Genomic DNA, 23,050 nt, shown 5'->3' with positions numbered 1-23,050 from the left:
ACATAATTTTATTTAACATACTACTTAACTAACTGCTTTTCCTGTCTTTTTTAAAAATGAAAATATTTCTTTTACTTTAATGTTTCTAATTCCGAAATTAACACATCACTATTTTCGCTCTGTATTTACGTTCTCAGTTCATGTTTAGAAAATAAAATAGCAATCACTAGGACAAGAAGGACCTGACATCGCACTATTTTAGTTTATTAGTAAATTTTATTTGGACACAGAGTATTTATGAATTATACTTACCTACAACAGATTCTACAGTATCGCTCGCCGGATAAAATGGAGGAGCTAATGGTGACACTGACGACGTTATTGGAGCTGATATGGAGCTAGAAGAACTGCTTGAATTTATGCTATAGGACAAATATATATTTTGTTTCCTTTTTGCCTTCTCCAATGGATCTAGAGATGGATCGCTATCTATTGCCATAATTTGTTTTTTAATGACACTCTGAAAATGAAGTATAAAGTAAACAATATTATACTGCAACGATATATTTTAAACACTTTAGAAGTACACAGGAACAATTTTTACTAAATATAATGAATTGGAAAAAAATGTAATATCTACTACCACAAAGCAAATACCAATTTAAAAAATTGTGATTTTTTCTAATACTAATTTAGATGAAGCATGTTTCTATACAGTAGGTCACATATCTCCGTACAGTACGAACTGGAGACTCTGAAGCAGCATAATTTTTAAAGCTTAGTTAGCAATTATGAGTTCTGCTACTTGTCAATGTCTATTTGAAAGTGAACAAAAATACATTAACAGTATTACTCATAATAAAGGCTCGGGCTTTTATGTCATGTCATATTATTTAGATATCTTTTTCTGTCTAATTAAATGCAAACACATTTCGGTTTCTTGTGAACACACAATACGGTTTTTGTTAGTCATACAAATGCATATTTCAGCTTTAAATTATATCTGGGTTCAAAGTGATATAAAATCGTATTTTAGGCGAGTTTCACTTACCGCTTAGAAAGATATCTGCAGTATTGCCAAGAGGGAATTTGGAATTCCCTTTCTTAGAAATACTTGGCCTTGATGTAACGCGATTTAAAAAAAAATACTATACATTGAGAGCGGTAACTGTTTTTGACCTTGACTAGCACGAATTACTTTAAAAAGATTAGTCGCCACCCCAGCCTCTCTCTCCGGAGGAGATTGTAAATACGCGGAGGGTAAAAGTAGTACTGCGAAAATACTGGTAATTCCACTGAGCAATCCCGGGAGAACTTCCCATCAGGCCACCCACTGAAATTATCACAGACACTTATGATAAGACCTTTTTATCACTAAGTGTACGGACACTTTCCGAGTATGAAAAATATTTCACATTCGTTGCAAGGTTTAAACCTGAGGGGAATCTAGCATTACTGTATATAGTTTCAGGGTAACCAATTCCAGGTGCTCTAGTAATGTGGAACTGGGTATTTTTTTAGGTCATACTTTACCACTTCTAAGGCAGAAATGCATGTGTATCTTCGAAGTTTCTACATTATAGAAATCAGAGCCCTACTTATAACTGATTTGTATATTTGCATTCAAATTACAGAAAGTTGATGTCAAAAAATGTTTCAATTCGAACACGAAGCATTTTGTCCGCACAAACAGTGAACAGTGTCACAATAGCAAGTTTGCGCACTTTCGTATAAACAAGCAACGGGATAAGCAAAAAATAAAAGGATGCCGAAAAACTGAAATTTCAATTGCAGTCTAAGAATTAACAGTCAAAATTAAAACTGCCAAATCCTACCTACAACAATACTTCGATATCTCGTTAACAAGAAAACGAAACAGAACATGAAAATCTACTTCATGCATAGATTAATTTGTTTATCATAAATGCTATATTTAAGAATGCTCGAATAACTAAATCTGTAACAATAGCTCTGAAGAAAGAAAGAAAAAAATCTCACTGCAACTTAGGTAGTAAGAGATCAGAAGGAGCGTATGAAATTTACAGGATACAGTTATCAAATCAATTAAAATTCTGAAATTATTATTGATGAGAGTAAATCTGTCATATTCGGGGGCTATAGATGAATATGTATTAAGAAAATAAAAAGCAGACAAGCTAGGACTGAATTTAAAACACATTCATCGGCAGAGTAAGATTTCTCTTGTTGACGTTCTGGACCAAGTTATTAATCACAATACAATAGTAACTGAATACAATTGGACTCATAGAAATTGAATCTATTTACCACAGGCCGGAATTATTCGCACCAATTACTTAACTGGGCCACGACTTTTAGATAAAACATGTAAATTTTATTTTCTTATTTAGCAGTCCATTTACACACGAAGTAAAGTGTACTTCATAATGTGTATCACATGATAAAAATCCTTTATGATATGTATAAACTCTGATACATAGCAGTAAGTGTTTTACAGATTAAATCTGTTTTTTTTTATTTCAGCTAGGCAGTGCTCTCCAAGAGTCACATCATGATGTGCTCAAAACAACTTTCGTCTACAATCAACAGACTTAATTTTAACAAAACGAAGTCAAACTGTGAAAAACGCCGGACTGGAATCAAAGCCGGGCCTCGAGCTTATAGTGCCAGTGCGCCCATCACTACGCTACTCAGCTCACTTTCCACTTATATAATCTTACTCTTTACATCAATGTTCCGCCACTCAGACCACAGTTTTGCCACCCAGACTATGTTACAATTTCTATTATGTTTGGACAACCCAGTATATACATTAATGAACCCCTATTACGGTTGAATTGGGTATTATATGATACACAGAAATGTATTAGCTACCACTGAATTAGTTCATACGTTGGACGCGATATGAAAATAGTAACTTGTTTCCTCCATTTATCATATAATATTCTACACAGAATTTTATATTATGAATTAAGACAAAAATAAATCACAAATAACTCTCGAGTATACTCACAAACAACTTTAACAGTTTATTTCTAATACATCACTACTTACTATGTTTTCTTCTAGAATACAAAAAATCGAGATTTTATTACAGTAAGGCATGTGAAGTAATTTGATCATCGTGGACAAAGAAAAAGTATTGTTTTAATACCAAGGTATGTCATACTTTTAAGTATTAAACAATACACAGATATCTAATATCTCATTCTCTACACTCTCACCAGTCAGTCAAGTCAGTCAAGAATCAAGGAGCCAATATTAAACTGACTAACTGAAATTTGTATTTAGTTATTCATACTTCCCAATACGCATAATAAACTAAGATAAAATGTAACACACGTTTACGAATATGACCACCTAGAAAGGCTTTTTTCTTACTTAATATAAAACGAAACAAATTACCGTATATCTCTGAATTCAAGACTCCCCCCCCCCAATCTCATGCCTAAATATATGGAGTCATCCTGCTTTCCCGACATATGATGTAGAGGTTTTCCTGAATGAACAAAATAACTAGCTTCCATTAAGCTCTAAACTTTACCCTTTTCTTCGGCCAGCGCTTTAACCTTGAACGTTCGCAGATTCAGTGAACCTTTCCAGTGAGGAAGACTAAGGGACGTATGTGTCTGATTTGATTTTTAGTTTCTAGAATAAGTCATGAAAAAATACCCAGTATGTGATGTAGATTCGTTCAAAAAAATGGGAGGTCATCTTCGATTAGGAGTCGTCTTAGATTCATAAATATACGGTAATAAACAGAATATCTGGGAAGTTTAATAACTTACAGTATGCATGAAGTTTTGTGGGCTATTATGACTATTACATCCTTGGTTATTGTTTTTATTGTGAGACAGCTGAGACCCTGGTGCTTTACTATGAGAACTCCCTGACCCAATGCTACTAGTTGAAGCAGATTCTGATACTTCTCCACTTCCGTTCTGTTTATGAGAAATAATAATGATTACATTACCATTATACAGAAAACCTGAAAAACATTTTCAATGTTGTGCAAAATTTTAAAATACCCATATGTAATTTTAGGAAGGTATTATTCTACGACTTCAATAGATTAACCAATACTTCTTATTTTAATATCTAGAAAGGAGGTGGATAAAGATAGCTTTTCTCCTCCTCTGATAATCACAGAAAGTAGAAGTGTTCATAAAAACTAGTACATCGTAAAGTATTAAGTTCAAGCATTAAACGTTACGTCTATGGATATGAACCATATTTAGCAAGTCAAGTAAGAACCCTGGGGAACAAAGCGTAGTTGTTGATATTCTGCCAGTTTAGGAGTTTTTCCTAACTCGCAACAATTTCAGTATGTGGCACATCACGAAACATTTTACTTTTGTTTTCATGAAGACTAAATTAATAAGCTTGTGAACATACGTGTAATATAGTTCGTGAAGCGCCTCATACCAAAATTACTGTTGGAAGTTAGAAATAATGTCTACACTGGTAGAATCAATAACTATGCTTTGTTTACGGGGTTCTTCATGTGACTTCCTACAATATTTTTCATAAGCAACTTACACAGAGTTGTAATGTTTAATGCTTAAACTTCATATTTATACAATGTACCGATCTTTACCCACCTCCTGTGATATTCTTCACAAATGTAATTTCATTACAAAAATAATTGGAATTAACTGAAAGTCACAAACCTATAATTATTATTCCTTTCTTTATATAGTATGTCAGGAAATATATAAAGAGTAATAACTGATACCAAAATACTACGTGAAGATAATAATAATAGAAACGAGAACGATGATTACTTTGAACTACAGATTTATTAGTGTATCAATGAGTGTAGGGCAGAGGCGGTGCAAGAATTAGCCTAAATGAAAAAAAAAAAAAAAAAAGTAAATCAGAAAATCCCAATTGATAAATACTCTTAACATCCACTGGCAAATTACTGAAATCTACAGCTCAAAATAAGCACTTAAATTTTTTTCTTCCGACTTTCATCCAACACTTTGTTTTCGAGTTATGGTCCTTTCCGTATCTTCCGACCACTTTTCTGTTGGCTAACTCCAAAATTACGCATTTGTGTGCCCATGTTTCGCTTTCGTGTGTGTGTGTGTGTGTGTGTGTGGAGGGGGAGGAGGAAATTAAATTTTGCATCCCATGTTATACCCTTTTCGTTAATGATACCGATGATCACATGAAAGTCAACTATTTAAGAACTGAAGCAATGATAATGTGGGAGGAAATGGAATAATCCCGAAAACATGGGACTCATTTCATAAATCGGCCATTTCATGGAAAAGTAAACCTTGTAGTGAAATTTTCATGTTGTTGCTATTTACCTGAAAATATGCCTTAAGTTAGCAAAGTATGTGTATCATTGAGTGAAAAAAAAAAATAAATAAATAAATAAACGCAATTAAAATTTATTTTGTCCAGTTTTGGCAGTTTGAATTTACTGAACTGCGTGTGCATTGCCGGGAAATATTTCAGGTGTTTGTTTCCAACACTTATTTATCCATGTGATTGACCTTGAGAAAGCAACGCTTGGACGGAAAAACTCATTGTCTGTTATGTATATGATGCAGTGTTCGGCAGCGGATTATCACTTCTGATTCTCCTAGAAATAGCTCAGCACTTAAAAGTGTTTCGGATGTCCCGTCCGTAAGAAAAAAGGTGAAGAAGTTCTTTTTATGTTCTGTAGAATAATAATAACGTTCTGAAAACACATATGTAAAGGAAGAAATGTAATATCAATTTAATTTCAAAGTGTGATCAACCAGTGATTCATATTTAACAAATAAAAGAATTAAGAAAATATGTCCCGTCCGTAAGAAGTACTCGATACAGTTACTATTTGCTGTTATTACTGAAAGGGGGGCTACAATCTTCAGCAATGAAACTATACAAAAGGTTCAAGATTTCTACAGCCGTGACGACATAAGTAGGCAAGCTCCTGGAAAGCGCGATTTCAAGGATAAAACTGATAATGGAAAAATAAAAAAACAAAAGAGAGACCTTTTGACAGTGAAAGAAAAGTATGACAGTATGTCAGTAAAAGAAACATTTACTTTGTTTCGTACAGAGTATCCTGAAATTAAAGTAAAGAAAAGTAAGTTCTACGAATTGAGACCAACACACATTATGCTTAGTTCTAATATGCCACATAATGTTTGTGTCTGTAAGCTTCACGCGAACTTCAATTTCATTGTAAGTGAACTGACCAAGGCAATACACGGTTTTCCTAAAACCTCCAAAGATCTTCTTAAAGGCCTTTGCTGTGATGTGACCAATGAAAATTGCATGACTGGAAACTGCCAGCTTTGTATATACAACAGATCTTTCAGCTTTCATTGGTAGTGATTGTGATTTAAGTGAAGAAATTTGCAAGCAGTGGGTTGATGTGAACGGACACCCTACTCGTTGTACTGTCCATGAGACTGTTCCAGATGCAGTAAATGTGATATGAGAAAGCTTGTTAAAATTTAAGACTCGCTGCTTTGTTAAGATGACCCAAGGATCTTACTTTCAAATGGAAAAAAGAGAACTTGAAGTGTGATGAAGCTGTTCTGCAAGTAGACTTTGCAGAAAATTATTCCTGTGTGGCACAAGACGAAATACAGAGCGCACACAGGAAACAAACTCAAGTCACTATTTTTCCTGGTGTGGCCTAGATGAAGAATTCAAAGCAGTGCTATGCGATTATTAGTGACAATACGAGCCACGGCAAGTCCTGTGTGTGGGTATTCTTGAAAACTTTTCTAGCTTAAAGGCAAAACACAAAATTGAGCATGTGAATGTTTTCTCAGAAGGCTATGCTAAGGAGTTCAAAAATAAATTTAACCTGGCAAACATGTGTATGATTTAAAAAAAAAAAAAAAAAAAAACTTTGGGGTGACTGGTGAGTGGAACTTTTGGGGAAAAGAGCCGTGGACGGTGCAGGAAGCACACTCAAGAGAATGGTATGGGAAAGGGTTAAGTCTCGACAGATGGAGGTTTCTACAGCAAGAGAATTTTTTAAATACTCCACTGAGCTTTGTAAGCCCGACGGAATTCAGTTATTCTTTGTTAGTGAACACAGGGATATTCTCGAGAAAAGGTGGAGCCACGTTTGTTCTAATCCCGCAAGTTCAGTCTCGACATTATTTTCCCCTTGTTTATGAGCGTCAGATCGAACCGGAAGAACTATTCTATCTGAGACAAGTTGTTACGAAGTGTGGAAACACGCTGAGCTAGAATCTTCAGGTTTAGATCAAAGTGAAGAGATTGAAGACCGTCCGAAAGCAGCGCGAGTGAAATTCAGTTATATTTACTCGGATTTCGGATAATAATGTGAAAACCCCTAATAAGTTAAGCAAAGTGACATTAAAAGTAGCCAAATTGGTTAAAGTGTTCGGAGAAATTAAACACACATACAAACAATTGTTGTCACTTAAGGTGGTGTTGAGAAGGATGATGATATTGAATTTTTGTACGTGATTCCGAGTTTGCTAAATATTTTAAAATGTGAATTCAACTGTTTACATTCAAATGAAAAAATCTGTGAAGTTACAAGTCTCATCCAATCTCCTTGTCTTAATATCGTAGGCCAGACGGAATATTTGTAGTTTTCTAGTAATACTGCAGATTTAAAAGAGTAATATGCCATGTACTTGTTACATGTAGTTGAGTTAATTTTTAAAAGAGTTCAAGTGCATAATTCCTTTCTGTTTCTCGGATCTGTGAACATTATGTTTAGTTTTGTGGGTAATAACTCAGTTCAGACAGTAAAGAGTGTTCCAAGAAGCCTTTTTTAGCAATTATTTTTTTGTCCCGTCCGTAAGATAATTCTTGGTCCCGTCCGTAAGATTACTGACTCTTTTTTTATTGAGTGAAATATAAATATTCTCAGATGAAATGTGAGGCAACATGTAGGTAAATAGTTTAAACCCAACAGAAAAAAAAACAAGCTTGCTAAAATTTTGCAATTCGCAGAAAATGACACCCAAGTTGACGTCTATAACAACATGTGTCCAAAAAATGTCCCGTCCGTAAGTTTAGTTACTGATCATCATAAAGACGGTAAAATCGATTTCTGTTATTAAAAAATAAGGTTAAGTAAATAGAGCCCAGCTACCAATATTAAGATATATAAACAATCCTGTAATTTTTTTTTTAGAATTTTGTTTTTCTGTTACAATCGTGAGCTAAAATGTCCCGTCCGTAAGAATGGAATGGCCGAAATGTCAATGTTATTTATGAAACGCATCTTCTGAAACAAAAATATATGTAACGAAATCCAAAAAACTTTCTCATATTACGGGCGTGCGAAGTATAAATGAACTTTCCAGGAGAATACAGTAGACTCCCGAATATCCGGCTTAATGTGGAGGAAGGGCAGGCCGGACATCAAAAAAGCCGGATAGGCTGGAGTTCTATGAACTCATTTCTTTATGAACATTAAGCATACCCCAAGAACAACTTGCGAATACAATACTGTACAGTTGTAATCAGGAACACCGGCAAGCGTACTGCATTAAGGTCCGTTACACACTGACGAAACAATTAACAAGGAGCAGAACGCTGCTCTTTTCCTGTCACAACTTGTGTTTTGCTCCTGTCACACGTAGGAGGATCGTAGCAGATGCCCGCTTTCCAATGCCTTGACAATGTTGCCAATGCAACGCCTTGCCTTCCTCATTTAATTACAATAAAAGAAAACTAGGCCGGATAGTCACGAGCCGGATACTCGGGAGTCTACTATAATAACAAAATGACTATTCACATCAGTGCCAGAACCAATGGCTGCAAGGATTTCCACAAAGGATGCGAGGGATCACGAAAGTCACGAAGGCACTGTGAGTCGAAAGAGCACGTCTTTTGACCACTCACATATAAACCAATAGCTGTGAATGATGGAAGATTACAAGCAAGATGGTGTATGAACTCTCCATGGATTCGTATCTTACAGGAGGGAAGAGATGCTGAAATGCAACGCACTTAGTACGTAGGTAGATCGCACTTGCAACAATTCAAAGTGAATGCCATGAGGAGGATATGACAGTTGATAATATCATAACATCAAGAAATTAATACATACCTACATTAGTTTGAAAGTAAATTTAATTAGTACGTTTCAAATTTTCAAAACTTTTACAAGCCTTACTCAAATGAAATATTATATTACTTATATTACACAACCTACTTTATAAATGTGACACTAGCCCTCCCCGCTGGTGTCTTTGGTGCACGTAGTCCCGGGTTCGATTCCTGGTGGCACAGCACACACTCATTCACTTTCATTAATCACCCCACCTTCTTTATGAAATGAAATGAAATCTTTGAGTTTTATGTCCCACGGTTATGCCGGTTAGGCTAAAGGAGACGGTGATGATGAGTAATGAATGAAAATGGTGGAATGAAGAAAGTGGGAGGAAACGGAAAAACCCCGAGAAAACCCACGCACACGGTGTTTGTCCACCACAAAGTTCACTTGGCGGGGGCTGCGATCGAACCCCATCTTCTTTAGTCGGAAGGACATAAGCGTGGGAAGTTAAAATCAACGATTTCATTTTTTTCCCACTTCATAAATGTTGCACTGATAACTTCGCCTCATTCTAATACTTCGTGATCTTCAAAGTTGACAACCGTAGTACTAAATTTAGATCCTAGTAAATTTTAATACCTTCTGAATACTTTATGTATTCATCAACTCCAACTTATAAAGTACTCCACTGTAAAGTAGGTATTTCTTTTCACAACCAACCATTTATACTTAAGAACTTAAAAGAAACGATTTCAACGTTAAGTATTTTTAGCGTTACTATTTCATAATTTGAATAAATCACAAAATTTAAAAACCTTACCGAAGATTCGCTACTTTTATCTTCTTTTTTGGAAGATTCATGGCTAACAGAATCTCGTTTCTCCCTATTATTTGTAGCTGGTTCAGGGGGCAAAGCACTAGACAGAATATCAGCCAGATTTGTACCAGAGTCCAGGGGAGCAGATACATCACGTGCTATCGTCATTTCTTCTGCTCAAGGGAAGAAACAATAAATTATTATTATTATTATTTTCAAAAAGGAAACTTTTAAAATTTGTTTTCGACTTACCAAAATTAATTGATACCCTTTTCAATTGTACGTGAGTGATTCCATTTCAAATCGTCCAGGGTGGTCCACACGACTGTCTCAGATTTAGCTTTTTTTTTAAAATAAGAAACCACATACAAAATTATTAGACCCATATTTTTTCTTTTTGCTGAAAAAAATTTTTTCTTCGATATACAGTCTTCCAAAATAGCCGCCCTCATCTCGGATTGCTCGAAAAACTGAAAAACATGTCAAATTAAAAGTTCTGTTGTAGAGAAACGAATGTAGTTAGTAACATAATCGCAATAGCAGGAAGAGTATAAAGTTGTATGTTTCGTTGGAGGGCCAAAATTCGTCTATTGGTCCAATAGGAATCGCGCAATTCACTCGCAATGTTGCCAACTTTGGTGAAATTTTTGCTAACTTCAAACATTTTTTTTTCTGTCCTCACGAGCAATATCAGCCATCTGCTTCTAGCATCAAAATCTACTCCATAAGGTCTCTTGACGAACTAAAGGACTTACGTTTCTGATTATTACATCCCACGTTACAGCATGATGAAAAGCTGAAAATTTCATTAAGACGCCATGTTTGGACGCCATTTTCTCAAAAACCCCACCTTTTAAAAATCTGAATTTTTTTCATATATTGTAGAAGTACCTAAGGATTTAATATCCGTTAACCGTTCATGCGGCTGCAGCCCCTAACATTCGCAATTAATTATTGAAATTTCGATTTTTGTACTTGAAATGTAAATATTTCCTATGGGCATTTAGGTCCTATACACAAGGCGATTTGAAAGGGAGAATGAAAATTTTGAGAGATGAATCCTGACATAAAATCCAGTAGAAACGTTCCTATAAACATGAGTCGAATTCCACTTCGTTTTCGAGTTACAGGGTTTCCAATTCGGGACCCAAAATCGGTTTGGGACAATAGAAAATAAAATATATATTTCGCGTTAAATCAGAAACTGTGTTAAAGCTTTGATAAAGTTCAGAAAGTTGATTTGTATCAACATGATGATTTTTACGTGCGTTGCAATTCGGTTGGAAGTGTTGCCAACTTGGTAGAACTTTTATTTGTTTCCAAATGACACTACGTGGATTTTATGTGATATTTGGTATTCATTAATGATTGCAAACATCACATGAAGCACAATTTTCCCTAGATCACCGAAGTTTTCGAAAACTTACATGTATTTCATTAAAAGGTTTTATCTCGTGCGTTATTGATTGTTTGTGTGATTCGGTGTTGTGAACATCGTCCTAGTGTTCTCTGGAACCATGAAAATTGTTTACACTGGTAGCATGACATTGTAGTGCACTAGTTAAGTGTTTGTGTGAATAACAATGGGGAAATCCTATTACAGTAAGGACCGTATTAAATGTGTTGATGATTCTAAAAGGCATAAGATAATGTGTTGATTATGCTAAAAGCCGTAAGAGGATTGTGCACAGAAAGAATTCTAGCCAAAAAATTTATCTCGCGGTAAAATATATAGATTGCGTACAGCGTGTCAGCCCAAAGGTACTATTTGGGGAGGATGATTATTTGTGTCCTGTACACAAGGCGATTTGAAAGGCAGTATGAAAAATTTTGAGAGGTGAATCCTTCACCGTAGTCTAGGTTTCACCGATAACGGCCGTTTTCATGAGGACACATTCATGTTTAGCATGTTAACTGTCTGGTTAATGGTTTCAAAATCTATATTCAGAGAAACAAATTCTTTATCTTGCTGGTGCATAATTTCATATTTACATCTTCTTTCGTGGTCACCAATATCTCACATACATTCACGTTGTTCACGGTAAATATTCAAAGTACCCTTTACACAAATAATCATCCTCTCCTAATACTACATTTTGGCATACGCGCTGTACGCAATACTTATATTTTACTGCAAGATAAAATGTTTGTCAAGAATTCTTTCTGTACACAATTATCTTATGCCTTTTAGAATCATCAACACATTTAATACGGTCCTTACTACAATAGGACTTCTCCATTGTTATTCACACAAACATTGTAACTAGTGCACTACAATGTCATGTTACCAGTGAAAACGATTTTCATGGTTCCAGAGAACACTAGAACGATGTTCACGACACCGAATCTCGTAAGAAACTGTTTCGTGGTTGCAGCAGAACTTCTTGAACAAGTTCGAACTTGATGCGTGCAGTTATGAGAGGTTTAGCAATAATAAAAAATATTTTATTATTATTATTATTATTATTACAACTTACACAGACGTAGTTTTTATTCGACATTTTGGTTTTACTAACGATGGCAAACATCAAGTGAAATTCACACTTAATGTTGCAAACTATCAATAACGCACGAGATAAACCTCTTAATGAAATACATGTGTTTTCGAAAACTATGCTGACATGGGGAAAATTGTGCTTCATGTGATGTTTGCAATCATTAATGAATACCAAATATCACATAAAACCAACGTAGTGTCATTTGGAAACAAATAAAAGTTCTACCAAGTTGGCAACACTGCCAACCGAATTGCAACGCACGTAAATCATCATGTTGATACAAATCAACTTTCTGAACTTCATCATAACTTTAGCACATAGTTCTGATTTAACACGAAATTTATATTTTATTTTCCATTGTCGCGAGCCGATTTTGGGTCCCGAGTTGGAAACCCTGTAATTCGAAAACTAAGCGGAATTCGACTCATGTTTATAGGAACGTTTCTACTGGATTTTATGTCAGGATTCATCTCTCAAAATTTTCATTCTCCCTTTCAAATCGCCTTGTGTATAGGACCTAAATGCCCATAGGAAATATTTACATTTCAAGTACAAAAATCGAAATTTCAATAATTAATTGCGAATGTTAGGGGCTGCAGCCGCATGAACGGTTAACGGATATTAAATCCTTAGGTACTTCTACAATATATGAAAAGAATTCAGATTTTTAAAAGGTGGGGTTTTTGAGAAAATGGCGTCCAAACATGGCGTCTTAATGAAATTTTCAGCTTTTCATCATGCTATATCGTGGGATGTAACAATCAGAAACGTAAGTCCTTTACGTCGTCAAGAGACCTTATGGAGTAGATTTCGATGCTAGAATCAGATGGTTGATATTGCTCGTGAGGACAGAAAAAAGTGTTTGAAGTTAGCAAAAATTTCACCAAAGTTGGCAACATTGCGAGTGAATTGCGCGATTCCTATTGGACCAATAGACGAATTTTGGCCCTCCAACGAAACATACAACTTTATACTCTTCCTGCTATTGCGACTATGTTACTAACTACATTCGTTTCTCTACAACAGAACTTTTAATTTGACATGTTTTTCAGTTTTTCGAGCAATCCGAGATGAGGGCGGCCATTTTGGAAGGCTGTATATCGAAGGAAAATTTTTTTCAGCAAAAAGAAAAAATATGGGTCCAATAATGTTGCATGTAGATCCCATATTAAAAAAATAAATGAAATCTGAGACTATGATGGGGACCAATTGTGGCTCGCCTGGACGATTTGAAATGGAATCGGTCACGTGAACTTTGTGGAAAATATACTAATATCCTCTTCCGTATATTTTTTCTTCCTGTGTTTTACTCAATTTTTACGTTTTTCTCCCCCAACCCTCCGTAAAGTGTGAATGAGGAACTAAAATATGTGAAGTGTCATCAAGTACTCTATTTGCCTTTTCATGCTTTACAATAACAATTATCTTTATCCTAGTTTCCATTGTTATATATTTTTTGTAACCTGTTTTTATAATATACTACTACTACCTAACAATGTGAATCTTAAAATTCTGCGAAAGTAACTCTTAGCCCAACCGTATTGAAGCCTTGCACAAATAACAAACACTTTAGACAAACGTAGTAAAAAAAAAAAAAAAAAAAAAAAAAAAAAAAATGTATGTTCTGTGTACAAATATGGTGAAAAATAAATTTCAGGATTAGACAAAATTCAGAAATTATACATGAAGAATAATAGACAAATCATGATTATGATGAAGACAACTATAATAGATAATATAACAGCAGCTGACTGGAATCTTTTAGTCGTGACCACTATTTAGTGCCTCATAAAACCTGTTCTATTAACTTTAGCATACTTCTTTTATTGGTACTTCTATGACACACATAATGGCTTCAATTTTTTTTTTTTTTTTTTTTTTTTTTTTTTTTTTTTTTTTTTACAAATATCAATGAAAACTGTCGTATGTGAAGAATGTGACCCTCACCTTGACAATTACGTATGTGGTTTTGTCATTGTTTTCTGTCAATGGACTATAAAATACAGGACCCTGGAAAAAAATTTTCCCAAACCTCACATGGTCACTAATTCTTTACTTGCTTTCGTAACTCTGTTTCGAGTTTAAATGGAATTGGTAAATAATTACAGTTCGGTGAAATAAGTTAATCAATAACAAAGTTCTTCGACGTTTGCTAGGCTTTAGATTTTTTTTAAAAAAAGAAAGTTTAGTTGCCAGCTAAGTCTTGTTTAAAATATTCTGGCCACTCATCTTTTTTTACAGCTCATATTCTCGCTATCAAAGAGATTAAAATACTTAAGTTTCAAATAAATATAAATATCGATTTCAGAACGATATTTCATTCGTTTATTCTTATATCAGAACTAATGTTTCAAAGGGGCATTTGATTGCCTTTATTAATTTTAAAAATAAAATTATAAACTATTATACAAATACTCTAAATTAATACAATGCTCTGATAAAGGCAGTCAAGGTGCCTTTGAAACGTCAGTTCTATTAAAATGGAAACACGTATCACGAGAATATTAAAAGTATTATTTATTGAATTACAAACATCTACGTGAAAAGCATGTGGAATATAAGTACGTCCGATTGGAATAATCTTAACTCTCATCCAATCTGGTGATTTCCTATCTCTTTGAATACAATCAAATGAATCTTTAAAACACAGTTTTGTTTTGTGTATCAAAAAACTTATAAAGACAAATATTCGAATTTCAAAAATACAGAAACTAGTGACACTTACGATCAACATGTGCAAAAGCGCAAAACACACCCCTAGGGCAATATCCAGCTTGCTGAACATCATTGCACTTAGTTGATTTATAAATCTCAGGATGAAATTGCTGCTCAGTGCGCGTATGGCAGTAGGGACATGAGTCTCCACTCTCACAATTTCCTGGCTCACCCCATTCATCACCATGTTTTACATTTGGGCATGGAGTAGATCTGAAAATAATAATAATAATAAAATGCACTAAGCTTTATATATACGCTTTATTCTTGCTTTGAAGTAATTACTTCGGCATGAATGAAAGAAAAATTAAAGCAAACGTTCATTCTCAACCAGACGTGAAGAATTTGCTTTCCCTTTCGAACTTTTGCTCTGATGATAATATGAATAAACCGAAGTCAACGCTCCCAAAATGAAGCAGTTGCTTCAAAATTATGAAGTATAGTTTTTAATAGACTAACCATAAGTAAATGAAGTTTATGTGAAACGCTGTAATAAACATTTCGGAGCTCGCGAAAGAGATTCTGTCAATTATCTGTAGACCCTTTCTCGGGCGGGAAGACTGACGGGTAACTACTACTTTTTAAAATTTCTATATGAGATGAGAAGTGGAAAAAGGTGTTATAATTTATTTCACAAACAAACAGAAACGGAAAAATTAGTATTTTCTTCTTTCCATCTGTTTCATGATAACTTCCATACAACTTTTCCGATACTACGAAACTGAAATCCAAATATGAAGTCTCACTTAACTCCCCACCCTACTCGAAAATTTAAACAAAAATTCTATGATAACTTTCGAAAAAAAAAAAAAAAAAATTCGTCGAATATGGTCTAATTTTTTCCTCAGAATTATTCGATCGTCTCAATGTCTTCCAGCTGAAATAGGCCAATAATGGAGGAGTGTGTTCACTAGAATTTTATATAACATCTTCCTGGATATTAAAAACACACAGATTTTAATAGAACATTGTGTATGGTTTGTCAGAATATTCCTACAGTATTGCGTTGAAATTATTGAGGGGGAGGATCACTCGCTTTAATAATCCACAGCAATACTAGTTTAGATATGAAGAATTCAATGGGTACTTCATATAAGGAAAATAAATATACGCATACACAGTCATGTAACAAACTAGAGACTGAAGAATTTACTTAGGTTAAAAGAAGAAAGTAAAAAAAGCATCAAGTAAATGACAGAGGTTATTCCAAGCCATCGGAGATATGCTTCTCCTTTGACTTTCTGCTTCTCAGCAGATACTTATCACATCCATTATGATTAATATTTCATTACATTACAAAAGATATATATATATATACCCCATAGCAGAACATGCCGCGATCTGCGATGTAATCGCAGAAAATCTTTCGCGCCTGTGCAGAATAATTGCCATGTAATGCTGTAATAAAAATATGATAGTATCATCTTGATTTTTTATTTTGGAATTCCTGCAGAAAATTTTTGACTTACAAAAGCTCAACCCAGAAAGGCAAAGGAAGTTCTGCCATCGGGTATATATATATCTATATCTATCTATCTATCTATACATATATATATATTTCAGTAATAATAAAGTATAGGATTTTCTAGCTATTTACCAGACAGAGTTGATGTCACGAACGCTTACCTATATTTATATTTCCTAGGACTCCTTCTTTTGTCTCTACTATTATGATACTGGGGACAAGCATATCCTTGGCGACAAAGCCTAGGTGGCCTTTTACAGGGTTCAGTCTTATAATTAGCTAGAACGTAATTTGTATCTGAAAACAGAGCGATAACAAATGTAAGATTTTTGACATAAAATAGAAAATATCACTTATATACTATTAATACAAGAATTCTGTATTACATAGAACTCATGCACAACTTCCGTGACCTACAGTGAACTCACTATTTTTTAATTCTGTGATCTATAGTGAATTTGTTGTTTTCTTTTCTTTTCTTTCTTTCAGGGGGGGCGCGGTGGCTCAGTGGTAGAGCGTTCACCACTGGTGCTTGGGGTCCCGGGTTCGATCCCAGCCCCCGCCAAGTGAACTTTGTGGTGGACAAACACCGTGCTCGTGGTTTTTCTCGGGGTTCTTCCGTTTCCTCCCACTTTCTTCATTCCACCATTTCACTCATCTCTCATCATCACCGTCTCCTTTAGCCTAACCGGCATAACCGTGGGACGCAAAACTCAAAGATTTCATTTCATTTCATTTTCTTTCTTTCTTTCTTTCCGTTTTTCGCAAAATAATCATTCTTATATTCTAAGAAAAAAAAGAATAAATTAGAAAAAAGTTAACAACTGTCCATACTTAACTTTACATGTGAAGGAGTAAGTCTCTAGCAATAGGCGAATTAATCATCATGATTTAGCAATTACAGTGAATAGAACAGTACATAACATAATAGGCACACAAGAGAAATATACACAATATCAACTGCCAGAAATAAAATGTGGGACTCATCTACTTTGTAAATCATGTGAAAAACTGCGGTTATACGTCATCAAACTGTAGGCATATTACTTTCTAGATCTCAAAAGAACTATTACTCATGATTTATGTATGGTACTCACAAAATTGTCTACTATATACTCTTTTGTTAGGCAACTTTTACATCTTTGCCTGATTAAAATAAATAAATAAATAAAGTTATATCTACACCCAAGTACCGCACATTTCATTAGCTTAGCTTGATCATTCCATATATCTTAAACGACTTTTAACACTAGCTTGGTTTATATTATTGTATATTGGTTATCAAAAGAATGGAAACACCTGTAATTTGCAGCACGCAAAGTTGTGGAAGGTAGTAACACTGAGGATACGTCTGCAGCACCTGGTCGTTGTTAGTGGTGGGTTAGGTAATCGTCTGTAGCACGTCACGCGAGGCAGAACGGAGGCATGTATTGAATCACGTACAGTTAGTGAGTCAAAGTATATATACACACCCAACCGCAGACCTCCCTGAGCTTCAAAGATCTCGAATTGTAGATGTACGGTCATATAGTGGAAGTCTGTCTAAAATGGTCAGTATATTAGTCGTGTGCACACGTATCTAAGATGAACGCCCTTGCTCCTACCCGTCCTTGCTGTCTTCTTCCTAGTATGAAACTTGGTAGCGGCTGTGATGCAGTTGCCCGGTATTCCGTGGATCCTGTGACTTATAGGACGCATTACTGCCAATGATTATGTGGAGATTTTTAGATGATCACGTGCATATGACAATAAGCACACTTATTTGACTTCTCACTTTCTATTCATATCATCTTATTATTTGCTCGCTTCTTTACTTATAAGTATAATTCATATACGAAGGTTGGGTCGAACAGAGAACAAACCAGTTTTCACGTACACCAAAGACGAGACAGCTATTGACTGACTTTCATCTGAAAGTTTATTCACATAAAGATCTTCCATTTCGCAGTATTAATTTTTAATCAGATCTTGAGAATAACCGAGTAATACAATTAGACCTGCAACATTGCTTATAGTATTCTTGTTTACATGTATTACATATACGAAAAGCATGTAGGAACACACTAGGAAAATGTGTTTTGCTAGAATTTGATTTGAGAGTTCCGTTCAGTAGCGAGGCTATGAGACGTGGACCTGCAGCTTAATGTGAAATCCGAACCACATCAGCTCCCGCCGGGAATCGAACCAGGGTCTCCCACGTCAAAGCCACAAAACAGCTCTACTTCGTTTGAAATAACACACAGATTATGATTACAGACACTACTAACATTAACTACTTCTATCTTTAGGTTACCTTCTATTTTGTTAACACAACTAGGCTTTCCTGCACACTTGAGGATGTCTCGTCTTGAGAAGATTGGGTAAAAAAGTTGTCTCGTCTCAACCTGTACGCAAACCTAAACAATGCTATCAGTCTGGTCTAGTCTCTTGTAAATAGTTGAAAAGTGACCAAAGGCACATGAAAAAGTGACCAAAAGCACACAAAAAACTGACCAAAATCTCAGCATGCCCCCTTTTTCCTTTGTCAATTTCTCCATCATCTCTCTCTTTGTTTGTTGTTTTTGTTTCATCTTTTCTTCTTTACTTCTTTTTGAGCTTCCTTATTTCTTACGTTTTCTAAGTATAGGTCATAGTTGCGGTAAGCAGACTTAGCAGACGTAAGAAGCTTCTGAGTAAGTGGAACCAGTTCTGGCCTATTTCCGAATTTCTTCATCCCAGACATTATATTTAACTTAGCATTGAGAGTTCTCAAAGCCATGAAATATTCAAATTCATCACCTACTATTAAAAAGAACATACAAGAAGTATAATACACGATGAACCACATAAACACACACACACACACACACACAACATTGAACGGAGCGTTAACTATTACGAGAGAAAACTAAAAGACTATTATGGTAGAAGAAAGATATAGAAGAGTTTTAACCCCATCTTGAGAGCTTACGCATCCACCAACAATCCACTGTGCTTTAGAAAGAATAAAAGCTGAAATGAGAATAAAGCTGACTGTTTCATATGTGACAGCAAGTACTGAAGCTTTCAGAAGAGTAATGAGGAACAAGTTTCTGCCTTTTTCCATTTATTTTTATATTTTTCTTAGAAAACTGCCAATGCAAAACATAAATCACACGAAAAAGTCACTTTACCTCCCAAAAAAAGTAACTTTTAGTTAAAAAAGTGATTCGCTATGAGCCCTGGTGTGTCTGTAGAATAAGTGAAGAGATGGGAGGATATATTTTGTATCTATAGCATGTATTTTGAATAAAATTACTTTATCTGGAAACTTTACCTTGCCATTTTGGATCTTCATTCATTAGATTTCTTTCTTTATCTAGAACATTAGGTCCATTAGTATTTCCAGAGCCATCACCGTCAGAATTCTCCATAGCCTATAAAGAAAAAGCACATGCAGGACTTTTACAATAATTCCAAGCATTTTAAAAGAAAAGTTCATTTTACTGGAAGTTAAATGTAAGAAGTATGGGCCACTTATACTTTCTCGCTTAACTGAGATTGATTATCAGAATCTGAACTATTTACTCCCATGTTATTTAAACTTAAACCAAACAAACCATAAACAGTCACCAAAATTAATAGTAATTTTCAGTACATATACTCAGCAGCTTAAAAATAATTCACTCCTTGTTGTGGCATTTTGCCATATTCAGAGCTGTTTGAGATTTTTGGGATGGATACACAAACTTTACTGTCATTCTGCAGATAAGTAAAAATGTGATTTTCTAACCGTGTTCATTCCTTCTTTGCTCCATTTGATAAGGAATTAAATTTATCGGTAAAAATCTGAAACATGCTGTTTTCTTTATTCTGTACAATCGATAGAAAATAAACGTACGAGACCTGTCACACTGTATATTATGTCCATAATTTCAGAATGAATAAACCGAATTTTCCTTGATGTATTTAATTCTAGTTTGACACTCCCAAAAAGATATTGATGTGCAGGAATACTTTACTTTTACAATTTTTTACTCTTGTGAATGCCACTCAAATATTTACTTTTATCATAATTCAAAAATTACACCGTAAACCAAGTCAATTATGGCACATGCTTAAATGTTTCTTCAACTCAAAATAAATTGGATAGAATTTATTGTTGTAAAAACATAATGCATAAATACATACATAAAAATCTGTTAGGGTTAGAAAATCGAAGCAGAAATAATCTGCTAAGAATTGTTATGTATTTTTGAATAGTTCAGAAACCTTAAATTATTTTATGTTTGGATGTGAATATACGTAACTATTCAAGATATTTTAAACTATTGGTTGAAAAATTAAAGGTTACTAACAGTTTGTGAAATACCAATGAAAATCGAACTACATAAAATTCATCATTATTATCTGGGTTACTGCAAATGGGACAAGGGAACTTAGTTTATAATAATCAGAAACGACCACCATTCTAAAATGCGACAGTTCTTTTTATTGTACTGTTCTATGAAGCTTTCACTGAATTATGTTTCCAAGGACACTGAGTTTTCGAGCTGGATTCTATCCCACCATGCTTTACTGCTTCTTGATGATGGAGGAGGGGTCACATCCTTTTTTTTTACATTCAAATACTCGAAGAAGTGTACGGTAGAACATTCCCTCTTCGCTACCCTTAAAATTCGCCTTCAATCACTATTATTACTCTGATTAATTTAAATAGTTAGTAATTCTTTTTAGTCTAACAACCTGACATACTGCCGTATTCTTACTATCTTTTGCTTATTGAGAACTCATATCGTTTGATTAAAGTGGAGGAAAACGTCTAATGTAAGAAATCTGCGTTCAATGTTTCTTTTCCAGCATCGAGGCTATATGAGACTATATCAACTGCTTAAAGTGTGATTCAAATCATGACTCGGTTTTCTGTCTAGTCTAAGGCAAGTACCTTAACCGAGGATCGAACCAAAATTAAGCACACAGAAAGCATGAACATTAGCCACTTATTACAAAAGGGAAGAGACAAAAATATTAAGAAAAATAGAGCACTGAGTCTATTGTTCTTATATATACCCTACAGCTTCTACTAATAATTAGAGAGATATTAATTTTCCATACCCAAAATGATAAATGTTTTAATTTAATTTTGCTGAAAACGCTAATTTTGTCAGGCGAATCTTACATTAAAAACCAATTTTCATAAATGTTTAGAAGATAGCAAGCACTTTAAATCCTTGGACGCTGAAAATATGGCTTTTCCTACACGTAACTGTAAAACTAGGTAATTACACCTAACACAAAAGTCACATGGAATTTGTTTATTTTTCAATGCATCATTTGATACACATTATCAAAGTTAATGACCAGAAAATAATCCTTTTCTACGTTATTATTATTTTACCATTCTAATTATTAACTGTAAGCTTACCTGTATTTCTTTTATATCATATACAGGAGGTCTTAGATCATGATTTCCATGTGCAAATGCGCAATGTGCTCCATTTTTAACGCAATATCCACGTGAATCTGTATCATGAACACACATGCATGTCTTATAATATCTCAAGTGATATCTCCGTTCTGTATCTCCTGCTGTGCGATGTAGGTACGGGCAACTGGAAAAAGAAAAATGTAGAAAATTAATGCATTCCAAGATTGATGGTCTATTTCTTGCTAATACAACTTACTTTCTACAGGAAATATTATTGTTATATTAATGATTATTCCAGTATGAATTAACCTTGCGGGCAGGAAAAACTAACATGAATACTTTGCAAAACTCTTAATTGTTCCAAGAAGCGTCGTTCGCACTATGCAAAACCGCGTAGTTCGAGGCCTATTTATAACAGGCTTAAATTGAATTTGTTCATAACATAAAAGGAACCTAAGTCATAGTATCACGTATACACCACGTGAAGAAGTTCGGTTTTATATGACGTGATATTTTTTCATACTGAAAAAACAAGTGCTTGCGTATTTTCACACTTCTGGTTTTAGTAGATATTAGAATGGAGATGAAATATATTCCTGGGAAGCTTAATTAATTGTAGAAAGCCTTTCATACTACTAAAGGTTTCACTCTATACTGATTAATGTTAAAACCGGAAGTGATTGGTTTTTACTACTTCCGGTTTGAATAAATGGTTATGAGAGGATTATATCTATTCTCAGAACGCTAAATAGATACACAATGAAAAGTTTCTCGCTATCTCTTATCGTTCTAGCTCTCTGTAGATCCATATTGAAACCGGAAGATGTACAGAATTTATACCACTTCTGGTTCTAGTAGAGTTAGCGGTAGTTTTAGATTAAACTACTTCACACATTGAACCGAAACGCTTTTTGAGACATATAATATAAGGACCAAAAACTCAAAGTTGAATCTGGTTGAAAGTAGCCTAAACACAAGATTTGGATTTTTTTTTTTTCAATAACAGCTTTATTCGAAAAATACGAGGTTCACCAAGAATATTTTTATCCAGTTGTAAACTGCAGTACTATGTTTTTCCGCTTTGCTCAGAGATGCATACACGAATAATAATTATATATAGTTTGGATCTGACAATAATTCATACGACACAACTTGAAGCATATTTGCTTTGTACAGTGAGTTTTTCAGTAATTTACAAATATATAATTTTCATTGTTTAGACCAGTGATGGGAAAACTTTTTCGGGAGA

The 23,050-nt window shown here is 34.5% G+C and overlaps 1 protein-coding gene across 3 annotated transcripts in view; it reads right to left on the bottom strand.

The window, feature by feature from the left end:
- Positions 1 to 23,050, bottom strand: part of unk (RING finger protein unk) — a 163,919-nt gene that overhangs the window by 37,346 nt on the left and 103,523 nt on the right. For all 3 annotated transcript variants that reach the window (XM_081731386.1, XM_081731384.1, XM_081731385.1), the window contains exons 3-9: positions 21,799 to 21,985; positions 19,711 to 19,810; positions 16,577 to 16,712; positions 14,961 to 15,163; positions 9,741 to 9,910; positions 3,708 to 3,860; positions 253 to 460 (exon numbers count right to left, since the gene is read on the bottom strand). In XM_081731386.1, the coding sequence (XP_081587512.1) occupies positions 253 to 460; positions 3,708 to 3,860; positions 9,741 to 9,910; positions 14,961 to 15,163; positions 16,577 to 16,712; positions 19,711 to 19,810; positions 21,799 to 21,985 (1,157 nt within the window). The remainder of the gene's footprint in view (positions 1 to 252; positions 461 to 3,707; positions 3,861 to 9,740; positions 9,911 to 14,960; positions 15,164 to 16,576; positions 16,713 to 19,710; positions 19,811 to 21,798; positions 21,986 to 23,050) is intronic.

Source organism: Thermobia domestica, chromosome 11, assembly GCF_964235325.1.
Source record: "Thermobia domestica chromosome 11, izTheDome1.hap1.1, whole genome shotgun sequence".
Lineage (NCBI taxonomy): Eukaryota > Metazoa > Arthropoda > Insecta > Zygentoma > Lepismatidae > Thermobia > Thermobia domestica.
The sequence above is the reverse complement of the archived record's forward strand: the minus strand, read 5'-3'. Positions and strand labels throughout refer to the sequence as shown.